Source organism: Dipodomys ordii, unplaced genomic scaffold (assembly GCF_000151885.1).
Source record: "Dipodomys ordii isolate 6190 unplaced genomic scaffold, Dord_2.0 Scaffold127, whole genome shotgun sequence".
In the NCBI taxonomy this organism is placed as follows: Eukaryota; Metazoa; Chordata; class Mammalia; order Rodentia; family Heteromyidae; genus Dipodomys; species Dipodomys ordii.
Window position 1 is genome coordinate 8,236,094 of NW_012267343.1, and position 14,037 is coordinate 8,250,130.

General features: G+C 46.0%; 1 protein-coding gene across 3 annotated transcripts in view; it reads left to right on the forward strand.

The window, feature by feature from the left end:
* The window catches only part of Fkbp15 (FK506 binding protein 15, 133kDa), a 50,624-nt gene extending 38,806 nt beyond the window's left edge, over nucleotides 1–11,818 (forward strand). For all 3 annotated transcript variants that reach the window (XM_013030176.1, XM_013030177.1, XM_013030178.1), the window contains 8 exons: nucleotides 1,611–1,747; nucleotides 3,420–3,575; nucleotides 4,507–4,659; nucleotides 6,008–6,130; nucleotides 6,669–6,776; nucleotides 7,195–7,883; nucleotides 8,647–8,743; nucleotides 11,196–11,818. In XM_013030176.1, the coding sequence (XP_012885630.1) occupies nucleotides 1,611–1,747; nucleotides 3,420–3,575; nucleotides 4,507–4,659; nucleotides 6,008–6,130; nucleotides 6,669–6,776; nucleotides 7,195–7,883; nucleotides 8,647–8,743; nucleotides 11,196–11,273 (1,541 nt within the window). In that variant the 3' untranslated portion in view covers nucleotides 11,274–11,818. The remainder of the gene's footprint in view (nucleotides 1–1,610; nucleotides 1,748–3,419; nucleotides 3,576–4,506; nucleotides 4,660–6,007; nucleotides 6,131–6,668; nucleotides 6,777–7,194; nucleotides 7,884–8,646; nucleotides 8,744–11,195) is intronic.
* Nucleotides 11,819–14,037: the final 2,219 nt, after the last annotated feature.

The window sequence follows — 14,037 nt, forward strand, 5'->3', positions numbered from 1 at the left end:
CCTCTGAGCTCTTTAGCTCAAGGTGAGCACTCTACCACTTGAGCCACAGTGCCACTTCTGGCTTTTCTGGTGGTTGTATTGGAGATAAGAGTGTCACAGACTTTCCTTGCCTGGACTGGCTTTGAACCGCAATCCTCAGGATTGTGAGAAGCTAGGATTAGAGGCGTGAGCCACTAGTGCCATCATTTTGGGCACTCAGTGCCTTGCACTTGCTCTTGACAATGCTTCTAGTTCTTGTTGCTTTTTAGGTAATTTTTCAGATTGGTTCTCACTTTTTTCCAAGGCTGACCTTGGACTATGATCCTCCTGTCTGTGCCTCCCCAATATCTGAATGACAGTCATGAACAACCACACTGCACTTGTTTATTGAGATGGGAGTCTTGCTAGCTTTTTGCCCAGGTCAGCCTCAAACCACATTGTCCTATACTATATCTCCTAAGTGGCATGTGCCATGGTACCATGCCTCTTCATGCAACATGGTAATCATTGTCACAGCCTTTGATAAGTAACATTTAAATGCCTGTTTTCCCTTCCAGAATGCAAATCCCTAAAAGACTTGATCTCTACAAGTCCCTTCCTCCACATAAGGGTTATTAGTTCAGTACCTAGCACAAGGTGGTCTTGATGATGGGATACAATGTATCTCAGTATAGAGAGATCAAAGTGGAAGGCAGATGGAGCAGTGGCCTCGGTGAGGCATTGGGTGGGGGCAGCTGGAGCTGCAGCAGAGTTGGGTCAAAGTACAGTTCTCTGCTTAATGAAGGGTAAAAAGCTTTGAAGTGATTCCTGGAGATATGTTCCTTCTCTGTGGAGCTTCACTTGTGCCAAAGTGAGGCAGACATATGTTAGACAATTTGTAGTTAGGTCATTTTCAATTTGAATATGGTATAGATCTCTCATTTCTGCCTTTGTGGTGCCCTATGAGTTACCTAAAGAGTCTCAGCAGCTTTTCAAATAAGTATATTTTAGTGCACTAAATTAAAAATGTAAGTCCCGGTGAGTTTGGTGGTGAGGCCTAGCGTCCTAGCTGATGAGAGTTGGAGACTGGGAATCACGGTTGGAGGACAGTCTGCGCAAAAAGAAATTTGTAAAACTCCATCTCACACAATGCCACATGCCTGCCATCCCCAGTGGCCCAGGGAAGAACAAGTAGGAAGATGGCAGCCCCAGCCTGGCCTGGCCATAAAGCAAGATCTTCCCTCGTAAATAACCAATGCCAAAATGGCACAACTAATAGAATGCCTGCCTAGTGAGGGGCCCTGAGTTCAATCAAAAAAAAAAAAAAAAGAACCCAATCAACCTCAGGACCATTTCCCAAGTGGGTCTCTCTGCTGGGAATGTCGCTTTTCTGTTTTGCATGTGAGCAGGGTGACATCCACACATGTGGAGATGACTTCCTACAGGTGAATGCAGGTTGGTGGTAGGGTCGGCTGATGGCTTGAGAAGCCCTCATTTCAGGTCAGTAAGGTGATAACACACAGGTGAGAGGAGGATGCCCGCATGGTAGAATCGGGAGACTGTGGCGTGCTGCTCTGAAAGCGCCTCTGACGTGCCACCCCACCAAGGCAGCCCTGCTTCTGCAGCCAGGTCTCTCCGTGCTTCTCTCCCAGAGTTTCAAAAAACCTTCGAGCAGTCACAGTCCAAATTCAAAAGTGAAAAGCAGAGCCGGAAACAGCTGGAACTTAAGGTGACGTCCCTGGAGGAGGAGCTGACAGACCTTCGAACTGAGAAGGAATCCCTGGAAAAGGTAAGTCTGTAAGCCACACACGTGGCCTGGATTGGTTGCTTAATTTTTTTTTCATTTGTCCTTTAAACATTACAATTGTAGGTATAACTTTTATTGACTCATGCCTGTAATTTTACGCAGAAATTGGGAGAGTTGCTAGCCCAGGCAAAAAGTTCACAAGACCCCATCTCAACTGATAAAAAGCTAGGTCTGGTGGTGTGCTTGTCATCCCAGCTCCAACTATGTGGGAAGCTGTCTAGTAGATAAAAATGAAACTCTAGGGGCTGGGAAGGTGGCTCAGTGGTAGAGCACATGCCTTGCATGCCAGAGGCCCTCGGTTCGATTCCTCAGCACCACATAGGCAAAAAGAAAAAAGCCGGAAGTGGTGCTGTGGCTCAAGTGGTAGAGCGCTGTCCTTGAGCTGAATTGCTGAGGGACAGCGCCCAGGCCCAGAGTTCAGGCCCCATGAACGGACCAAAAAAAAAAATGAAACTCTATTTGAAAAATAATTAAAGCAGGAAAGACTGGGGCATGGCTCAAGTGGTAGGACACCTGCCTAGCAAGCTGATGACCCTAAGTTCAAATCCAAATCCATATATATATATATATATATATATATATATATATATATATAATATGTATATTTATATATATGCATATGTATCAATCCACTAGAAAAAGAACAGCTAATACAGAAAAGTGTAATATTTAAAAATTGTCTTTATCTCCTCTCATTCAAGATAAACAGTACATGATCTTTCCAGATGGTTTTCTATACTCATAAAAGGATACATATTAACTTATACATAAATGTCTTTGGTAACATTTTTTAAACCAAAATAAACTTATGTTTAATACTTTCAAAAAGTACATTGTTGTGCTGGGAAGTTGGTTCAGTGGTAGAGTGCTTGCCTTGTAATGTATGAGGCCCTGGGTTCGATTCCTCAGCACCACATAAGCAGAAAAAGTCAGAAGTGGTGCCGTGGCTCAAGTGGTAGAGTGCTCACCTTGAGCTGAAGAGCTTTGGGACAGCACCCAGGCCCAGAGTTCAGGCCCCACAACCGACCCCTCAAAAAAGGTACATGGTCATTGTATTACATAAAAATGAGATTTTTCTGGGCACTGGTGGCTCACACCTATAATCCTAACTACTCAGAAGGCTGAGGTCTGAGAAGTGAAGTTCAAAGCTAGCCCCAAGCAGGAAAGTCAGGGAGACTTTTTTTTTTCCAGTCCTGGGGCTTGAACTGGGGCTCTATCCCTGAGCTTCTTTTGCTCAAGGCCAGTGCTTTACCACTTGAGCCACAGCACCACTTCAGGCTTTTTCTGTTTATATAGTAATGAGGAATCAAACCCAGGGCTTCATGCATGCTAGCTAGGCAAGCACTCTACCTCTAGGCCACATTCCTAGCCCTTAGAGAGACTCATCACCAATTAACCAGCAAAAAGCCAGAAGTGGAGGTGTGACTGGAGTGGTAGAACATCAGCCTTAAGTGAAAAAGCCAAGCAAGAGCAGGAGGACCTGAGTTTACACCCCAATGCTGGCACAAAAAAAAGTGGGGGTGGGGTGGGGAATGAAGCTAAAGTAAGAACCAACTGAGTAAGGGTACATTGATGTCAGTAACCACTGGAGCACCCCTGTCCCTGCCCATCCTGTTAGCCAGCGAGAGCTGAAGGTTCTTCTCTTGTGCCTAAGAACCTCTCAGAAAGGAAGAAGAAATCCGCTCAAGAGCGCTGCCAGGCCGAGGAGGAAATGGAGGAAATTCGTAAGTCACACCAGGAGGAATTGAACAAACTCCATCAGCTCTTGAAAAAAGCTCGCGTATCTACAGACCAGGCAGCTGCCGTGCAGGTAAGTGGCACTGGAGCACTCTGGAATTACAGGGGGTGTGGATGACTTAGAAAGGAGTTTATAGCTTCTGCCTTACCTATCCTATTTCTTACATTTAAGCTCTCATCTCCCAAAAAGGTAGAAAGATGCAAACCAGGAATCAAATGGAGACTCTTCTTTTTAAGACCTTAGTTAATGTCTAATGGCTTTACAAAAAAAAAAAAAAACATACAGCCAAACAGCCTGCTGAAGGCATCCTCCAGACACATCAACATACTTGACAAGAAGAGATTTATTTAAAGGTCATCAGAAAAGCAGGTCAGGGATAGTGGCAGGACACAGCTGATGAAAACCTTTGTCATTGTAAATTTAAAACCTGAACTAGATGCTATAGGGGCATGCTTGTAAACCTAGTTACTCAAGAGGCTGAGATCTGAGGATCACGATTCAACAGCAGCCCCTGCAGATAAATTCAAGAGACTCTTACCTCTAATTAACCAACAAAAAGAAAAGGCTAATCAAGAATGAAAACCAGGCCCTGAGTTCAAGACCCAGTAGCAACACATAAATCAGTAAATAAATACATAAACTAATAATTTTAAAAATCTGTACATATATTCCCTTTAGAGTGCATTGGTGCCCTCCATTTAGTCACCTGTGGCAATTTACATTTCTGCACCTCTGAAGTTTAGGGTCTTAGCCCTGAAAAATGATGATCACATTGTGGTCTTGACCTCCAGGAACCTTTGTCTAGTAAAACCTTTTAGAGTCATGACATCTTCCTCCCTCCATTTCAAAAACACATTTTCTTTCACAGTGATTGAAGTCTTTCAAACAGCTGCTTGCCCACATATGGAGAACCTGGGCTGTTAGCTTCTTCTGCATTCTAGAGGATGGGCCTTCAAAGGTACAACAGGACTTACAGGATGTGGTCATTACTTTGTCTTGGCAGTTGTCTGTGGCCCAGGCTGAACTACAAAACCATTGGGAAGCAAAATGTGAGCATCTGTTGGCCTCTGCCAAGGATGAGCATCTGCAGCAATACCAGGAGGCGTGCACACAAAGGGATGCATACCTGCAGGAGCTCACCCGGCTTCAGGAAAAGGTAGCTCTGTCACGGGTCACGCCTCTCAAGCGGCCCAGCCAGCAGGTGCTTGAGTCCTTTGGATCCTTTTGAGCCTCATAGCTAGGAAACACATGCTTGTGTCACTTTAGTCCATCAGTGATCTTTCCCAACTTACATAGTGTTGGGTCAGTGACCTGGAAAAAGAAAAAGCAGGATCAGTGTTCTGGAACATGTTTCCTAATATTATTTGATCCCTCCTTCAGTAAGAAAATATTTACTGTGTGTCAGTTGTGGTGGAGCCACTGTGTAAGAGAAGGGTACCTACAAAGAACTCAGCCTTGCAGGAGCCTCACAGTCCAGAAAGAAAAACAAAGATACACAATTAAGCACTGTAGGGCTTAGAACAGGAAGTGCCTTGGAGAGCTGAGACAGCGTTCCAAAGGAGGTGACCTTCAAACTGAGCCAAGACCAGGTAGCTGTGTTAAGGTAGGAGGAAGGACATCTGGGTCAAGGCACTGAGATTGGGGTATAGCTGGGGGTATGGTGGGATTGTTAGTTGTGAAAAGGCAAAAGGTGGGAGATGGTGCTACCAAAGTGCCCTATGTAGAGGCCAGTTCCTGTCCTTTCAGTACACAGAGATCATGAGGCAGTTTATGTGCATGTGCATGTGACTAGTGTTCTTACCCAACCCCCATATTTTCATTATATTGCATCATTTATTTTCAGCATGAGAGGTTGAACTCAGGGCTTGCACATGCTAGGAAAGCACTCTACTGCATGAACCATAATTCTGGCCCCTTTTGCTTTAGTTTTTGTTGTTGTTGTTTTGTTTTGCCTTTAGATGGAGCCTTGTGCTTTTGTCCAGGGTGGTCTGCAACCTCATTCTTCTACCTGTGCCTTCCAAGTAGCTAGAACTATAGACATATACCACCATGCTTGGCTTTATTACATTCCTTTTTGTGTGTGTGCAGTACTGCTTTTTTTTCTCAAGACTGGTGCTCTACCACTTAAGCCACAACACTACTTCCAACTTTTTTTTGCTACTTAATTGAAATAAGAGTCTCACAGACTTTTCCTGCCTAGAATGGCTTCAAACTGTGATCCTTAGATCTCAGCCTCCTGAGTAGCCAGAATTACAGGTGTGAGCTACTGGTACGGTACGTGGCTTTTGTATTATATTCTTGACCTGATTAAAGATTTAAGCAACCTTAAGTTCTGAGGAAGTGAATACTCGACATTAGCAGGTAGACGCCGACAGGTGGGGCCCAGCAGCCCTTCAGAGGTTAGGACTTGATGCTTGGGATAGATCTTCTCCACCTGGGTTTCCAGACCTCTGTGTACTAGTCCAGGTTCCTGATGCCACAGCTACAGTCTGTTCATTTTGCAGTGCTCAGCTCTCCAGACCCAAGTCACAACCCTCACAGAGCAAAATGACCGACATATCAAGGAACTGGAGAAGACCAAATCCCAGGTGTCTGGCGTCAAAACTGCTGCTGACCCCTCAGAGAAGGTGAGCTGGTATTTGAAAGAAATGGCAAACCACTGAGGTATTGAATGTGTCTATCAAGCATTTAGAAAGCATGTGGCCAACATGTTATGCTGGTAGTTTTTCTTCCTAAATTCTGATGCACCAGTTGTCCAGCTTAAAAATTGATCCTTTAGAACCTACCATCATAGTGGCTAATTGAGGAGTCTGATGCTTCAGAGGCTTTAATGGAGAAGAAGCCCAGAGCCACTCATCTCTGTGGCTAGGGGACTCTTGGCGGTGCTCATGGAGGGAGGGAGGCACCAATGTATGGTCTTAGAACAGTCTTGGCATATTGGCAGAGCTTGCCTGCTCTTAATAGGGGGCTGTCAGGGCTAACTTCTGTCACAGTGTGCTTGTCACTCAATGTTGTCCACTGCACAGTACACTCAGTATCTGCAGACATGACTAGCTATGCCCCTCTGTCTGGTACCAAGTTGCCTTCATTATAGCCCCTCTCTGGGATTTCTGTGTATCTGCTAATGACTTCATTTTGGTAACGTGCATTTTGATCTTCACACAGGTCAAGAAGATCATGAACCAGGTGTTCCATTCATTGCGGGGAGAATTTGAGCTGGAGGAATCTTATGATGGCAGGACCATTCTCGGGACGATCATGAGTACCATCAAGGTACAGCCAGCCAGTTGTCAGTTGTTTCATTGGACTGAGTATTTCATTGCCTAAGTGCCTTCTAAGGGATTGTGAGTAAGAAGAGACTCAAAGCTAATCATGGTGGCACATGCCTGTAATCCCAGCACTGCTGAGGAAGGAAGGAAGATCACAAGTTCAGGTCAACCTGCTATACAGTGAGAACTTGTCCCAAAACAAACACACACAAAAATGAATGAATGAATATAACAGAACAGTTTCAGAATCATTCTTCGTGATTGGGATGCCTGACATGACGTGTTCTGCACTGATGGGGACAGGTGCTTCTTAGGGAGAAGCACAGTGGTGTGGACTTGGTACAGCCAGCTGAGGCTGGGCTGCTAGCAGAGCCTCCCAGCTTCCTTTCAGTGCTCATGTCCCTCTTCTTGGTTTTGATCAGATGGTGACTCTGCAGCTACTGAACCAGCAGGAGCGAGAGCAGGGAGTGAGCAGCAGTGAGGAAGAAGAAGAGCGGCTCCACCCCCCTATCCAGGAGCAAGAACAGGAGCAGACAGGCCCAGCCACTGCCGAGCCGTGTCCAGTGCCCACAGGCGGGGAGAGAGAGGAGGCCCCTGAGGTGCCACTGGAGCAGGTAGCAGAGGAGGCTGACCTGCTCCCTGCTCCACGGGGTAGCACACAGACAAGGGAAGGGGAGCCCTCAGAGGCAGAGACACTCTCTGAGGTCCAAGATGGCTCCCTCCCACCCCCCAGAGCTCTGGGGCCCCTGGCTTTGATTCCCCCTGAGCCTTCCAGTCCTGCAGCTGTGGACTCTGAGTTCGAGGAGTCACCTGCTGCTGGCCTGGTGGCAGCAAGCCCTGATAACCCACTGGACAAGGTGGACGTTGGGGAAGTAGCTCCAGACGGCCCGCCACGGGGAAGCTCCAGGAGACAGACACTGACTCCAGATCCTGAGAAGGGGGAGCCACCGGCCTTGGGGCCTGAAAGCCCAGGAGGAGAGCCTGAGCCTCCAGAGCTCAGTGACGACGCCAGGGCCCCCCGCCCTGCTGCTCCCCACAAGGCACCATCAGGCACAGAAGCCAGTCCTGCAGGAGCTGCCCTCAGACCCAGTCATGGCTCTCCGCACTCCAGGTATGTCCCTCTGGCACAGGGGCAGCGACAGGATGGCTATGGCTGGGCGTAGAGCTGCTATGTTTGTTCCAGGGCTGGTAACTGATACTGGCTCGCTCCTTCATCCATGCATTTGTTCAATGTGGCAGTAATGTGGTAGGCAAGGAAGATGTGGTTCCTGAGCACAGAAATGAAATTATAAATTACAAAAAAAGTGACCTACATAAAAAAAAGAAAACAAAACAAACAGGATGCTATGGTAGAGAATAAAGGAATATTCTATATTAAATGAGTCGTTAAGGAAAAAGTCTGAGAAAGTAACATTTAAACTGAGACCCAGGATGGTAAGAAGCCATCCATACCAAGAGCAGGAAGAAGAGATTGCAGAAAGAGAGAACAGCATGTGCAAAGGTCCTGTAGTGGGAGGGGATAGATCCTAGTTAAGAAACTGAAAGCAGACACAGTAAGTAAGTTGCAAATGATGCTGAGACTGGGAAACTAGGTAGAGACTAAGACACAGATTTTTATATCACTGTTAAAATTGGACTTCATGTAAGTACCCTGAGAAGCTATTATGGGCATTTAAGCAGAAGAGTAACATAGTTCAGTTAATTAGCTTTAGAAGACTACTTTGGCTATAGGCTATGCAGGATGTGGAAGGGATAGAATGGCGGTGGGAGGCCTTCTAAGGAGCCTCACCCAGGTCCTGTGAGCCTCATGGCTGGAGGACACTGTGGTGGGGAGCAGAAACAGCCACATGTTCTATGACTTGATTTTTCTTCAGTCTCTCTGGGGACAAAGAGGACGAACTGTTTCCAGGGGCAACTCTGAAAGTTCCAAGGCCCAAAGCTCAGCCGGAGGATGAGGATGAAGATGAGGTGGTAAGGAAATCCCAGGGCCTGCCACGGCCACACCCCACTGCCTGGGGTCTCTTCCCCGCTGGCTGGGAGACGAGAACAGGAGCCTGCTGGTGGCCTGCTCCCTGGACTCTGTGTACCAGGCCGTGTGGGAGTAGTTTTGGGGCTGTGAGGGGGCCACTGTGTTCTCAGAGTGGGGATGGTCAGCTGCCGCTTCACTCCTGAGAGGCAGTCATCCTCTCCATCCATGGAGGAAAGGTGGGAAGGACTGGAAGATAACCTGAGAGGCGTCCTTCTTCCTTAACAGAGAAACTGAGGCTCAGAGGGTAATTTGCCTGAGCCACAGAGCCAGGTGATGGTAGAGCAAGGCTCCAGCTGCACTTTTTGTTGGCTCCTCCTGCTTTCTAACCTGCTGCCCTCTTTGGTCATCACAAAGCCTCCGGGCAGAGCTTCAGCGCTGACAGCACAGCCTCGCTAGTGAGTGACAAGCAGCAAAGCAAGTGCTGACAGTTCATGCATCTGCTGTCCCCATTGTACTAGGTTACAACCCTGCTGACTGTCACCAGACCATTGTGATTACTTGGTGGGAATTATTCAGGCAAGAGTTGTGTGTCTGCAGAAGAGCTTCAGCCTCAGGCTATCCCAGGGACAGAAATAGGGGCAACTTCTGTCTCCTCATATGTTACCCAAGTGGGTTTTGTCTTTTGCCAAAAGCCATGACAGATCTGGGATCCAGTTTGTTACATACCAAAGCCCTTCCCTCCTTCCTGCCTGCCTTTGAGGGAAGTATGATAGTTCCACCTATTGGCCTTTCTTCCTAAGATAGTTCCATTTAGAATACTGAATGTAAATTCTATACTTTATAAAAAAATTTTTAAAATGGAAAAAAATCTATCCCTAAGTACAGTTGAAAATTTTACTTATTTTACCTTTTTGTGCCAGTCCTGGGGCTTGAACTCAGGACCTCATCCTCTTGCTTAGCACTTTCACTCAAGGCTCATGCTTTACCACTTGAGCCACAGTTCCACTTCTGGCCTCTTGCTGGTTAATTGGATATAAGAGTCTCTTGGATTTGTCTGCCCAAGCTGACTTCACACAGAAGATCCTCAGATCTTAGCCTCCTGAGTAGCTAGGATTCCAGATATGAGCCACCAGTACACAGCCTATAGGTAAAAAATTTAATTAGCCATATATAAGTAGCATGACTGCCAGTACCACCAAATGAACATCTGTTTCTCGGGTACTCTGAAATCACTTCATATTCTCATTTAATCATCTACTAATCCATTGAGGTAGGTACTCTTAATCCTGTACAGATCGTATGACTGAGGCTCAGCAAGGCGTATCTTAGGGTATGTGGCTGATAAACAGAGCCAGAACCATCTCCAGAACAGAACAGATTGTCAGCTACACTTGAAAGCCCACTTTTATCAGTTTAAACATCATTTAGTAACTGAGTCTTAGTACAAGATCTGTTAGTGGATGTATGCCATGCTCCCTTACCTTGGCCTGGCTCCTGTGAGCATTGATCTTGGTGAAGCCAGTAGCTCACAGAGCATGAAGTACCTTAGAGGAGGCATTTCAGTCTGTGCCTGTCTCTAGCATTGGCTCCATGGCCTCTGTGGGACTAGTTTCCTGCTAGTCCAGAGGAAAAAGGCCAGAAGCTTGAGTCATTAAAGAGAGAAGGGGAATTTATTTTGGCTCCCAGTTTCAGAGTTTATTTTTTTTAATTTAAGTTTATTTATTTAGTTGGTCATGGGGCTTGAACTCAGACCCTGGGTGCTGTCCCTGAGCTCTTTTGCTCAAGACTAGTACTCTCCCATTTGAGCTACAGCACCTTCCCCAGTTTTAGAGTTTCAATCAGGCCCCTTGCTTTGGACCTATCATTGTGGCAGGCACATGTGGGTAACATAAAATTATTCACCTCATGGCCAAGAAGCCCAAAAGAACAGGAAGAAGGAGCTGGACCCTGTGTTCCTAGTCTTTATCGCGTAGGATTTTTCCTCCTGGGAGGGTAGACGTGTCTTTTTCTCAAATGATGAGGTCACATCCAGAGCCAGTCAGGCTACCTTAGGCCATGACAATTGTGTTTTTGAATGTGATTGGTCCATCATCTGCCTGCACCCTCTCTCATCTCTCAGGCTACTGGCTTCTCTGTTTCTGTCTCCTGCTCCTGTCTCTTCTGATCCTCTTTTCTCTACATAAATTGTGCAAATTGCATAAGAGGAAAATCTGTTAAATCAATACCTGTGCACAAATAAATGACAAAATTAGCCAAACAAAGTTGGTCTTCTGTCTCTGTTGTCTTAGCTTCATCTGGAAGCCCAGGCTCTCTGGCTACTGGGGTGGTCCATCCAATGTACTTCCTTTCCAACCGAGAGCCCAGAAGAGACGTTGGACCAGTTCCTCTCACAGGCAGGAAGGCTACCTGGGGTAGGGACAGATGAGGACTGACCACTCTTTCCTGTTTTGTCAGAGCATGAAGGGACGCCCGCCCCCAACACCCCTTTTTGGAGATGATGATGATGACGATGACATTGACTGGCTGGGATGAAGACAGGAAACTGGTGCACAGGTTTCTCTACCAACCCTCCTCTAAGCATGATTTTGCACAGCCAGCCCTGGGTCTAGGCAAGCCACGGGGTGAGGGCCAGATGAGCGCTCTAAGGACAGATATCTAAGACCCCGTGACCTGGAAGAGGACCCTGCCTTTTGGACTGGTGTTGTCAGAAGCCCATGTGGTCCTGCCTGAGTCCCAGTTGGAGAAAGGGCTGGTAGATTCCCTCTATCCGGTCACCTATAAGAATCCTTCCCTTTCTTCCAAGCTTTTCCTTCTTTCCCTTCACTCTTAGATGGACCTGTGAGCCTCCCCTCCATCTGTCTCCCAGGCCTCAGCTGTAGCCTAGCACACAAGACCTGTCCCCTGGAGGAAGGGCTCCCTGGAGAACAGCAACTACACCATCTCAGTCCGGTTCAATTAGTAGTCTGGCCTGTGGTCCTAGAACATGTGTCTTTTTTTCTCTGCCTTAAATCTTATCCAAGAGGTCAACAGGTATAAGAATTAACAAAGCTAAAATAAACATCTGTAGTGAAACTGGACTTGGGCCCTTGGGAGGAAGCTGAGTTTGATTTCAGGTATGGCTGTGCTGCTCTTTGGGAATCTAAAGGGCAGGAGCTACACCTGGGTTGGTAAATGTGCACAAAGACACCTGGACATATTCAGTACTTTAACACTTTCAGGCTGTCACTCTGTTGCCCCCGTCATCACATCTGCTTAAGGCTGATTTCCTGAGGCCCAGCCCTGTCCTCTACTAACCCTACAGGCTGTCCTGCAGCCTGGGATGCTGTGCAGAGAAGGTTTCCTCACCTCCACTGTTCGTGACACCCAAGGGTCATTACTCTGAGGGCATCTTCCACTTCTGAACTCAGGCCAGGATCAATGCAGAGAACAGCAGTGACAAAATCTTGTCTGGGTTTGTTTATTTGAGAATCTTCAAGAGACCCAAGCAACCAGTCTTTAACAAGCAGAAAATGTTTAACAAAAATGTTCTTTGAGGCTGTGGGGAGCATAGCTCTAGTGGTAGAGTACTAGCAAGTTCAAGGCCCTAGATTGAATTGCCAGTATAAAAAAGAAATTAGGAGACACACACACACACACACACACACACAGAAAAGAAAAATAGAGAGGAAACAGAAAGGAAGGAAAGAAAAAGAGAAGAAAAAGCTTCTGAGCTCCAATCCAGATCTGCTGAGATAGAATTTCCATCCTTTATGGTAAAATGTAGAGCACAGCCTTGTCTTCAGTCACAATGCAGTTCTTTGTTCAGGGGTACTGTATGGCTTCAGCCAAGTGACCTTTTCTCTCACACTTCAGCCCATGTGAGCTGGTGAGGAAAAACAGCCAGGATGAGCTAGGTGAGTTGTTTCTCTGCACCTCAGCATCCTTATCTCTCAGATGAAGTCAGCTTAATGTTTGTATACGTTAATGTTTGTATAGAGTGCTTAGATTGGTGCCTGGCTCATCATAAACACACAGGTGTTGCTGAATCAAAATTATCTTTTGTGACTTGGCTCTGAAGAATGTTGACATGAGAGCTGTGGATCATCTACTGAGTCTAAGCATATAATCACTATTAAACACAAAACCTAACTTTTCAAACTCTTCCTGCTGTAAAAGCCTCAAATATCTAAGTACATTTAGGGACTGAAGCTGAGGAGTTCGCTGATCTCCCAGGAAAATGCTCATCCCAGCAGTATCCCAGGGCAGGGAACCATTGCTGGTCAGGGCTTTTTGTTAGATGGGTAAGGCTCCTTTAATACAACTACACTGGACACTGGGAATCTTACACCTGTGATGGTAACACAGTTGGTTCTCAGTTCCCTTGGTGCATGGGAGTGTATGAAGCAATTCTAGAGGTGTGACATAATTCTAGGATTTTTTTTAAGCTTCCTAAGAAAGGAATTTTTATCCATTGAATTTTTATTCTCTTCTGGACATCTGTTTGGGGCCAGATGTCTTTTCTCCCTACAGGGTTAGATTTTCTTTTTTAAATATAATTTTATTAAGATGTTGTACAGAGGGGTTACCATTTCATAAAGCAGAATACATTTTTTTGAACAATGTTACCCCTTTACTTTCCCATCTGAGAGAAAGACTGTCTTTGCTATCAAAATGTATTGCTTGAAGTTCTTGCTTTCACCTGGTGGCTTGGCTCTTGTCTTGGAAGAGCAACTGCTTTGGGATGAGGAAGTTTTTGAAATACAAGGTTTTTGTGTCTGTCATTGTGACTCCAGTGGTTCTTGGAGAGCATATTTATAACACATCCCTGCCTACATAGGTCATTTCCCATCTAGTCATTACTGAATAACATGATTGCATTTAGGATACATTTCTTACTGGGCCATTAGATTTCTGCTTCTGCCTCCAGGGAGAGAAGGTACTAGCAATCATGCCGAATCTGTGGGACTGTTACTTTCAGTGGGCACCCCATTACTGCTTGCTACAGAAGCAAAAGGTTGCTGACCAAGTAGGCATTGTGTGGTGTCTACCTGTAGCACAGCCTATAAAGCCACACAGTTGTCTTCAGTTTTACACACACCTCCCCTGCAATACCCTCCCTCAGTTCCTAAGATTAGTTGGTACAAGGCCTTTGCATGCTTGATGTTAGAATGAAGACAAACAGATTGTTTAAAAATATATATTTATTAAAATGTATTTGTTTTTCATTCCCAAAGCTTAAAAGCATCTTTCCACCAAGCCCATGAGGTGCCTAAGCATAGACATTACAGTATTATATAGCAGTGATTTCCTTGCCCTG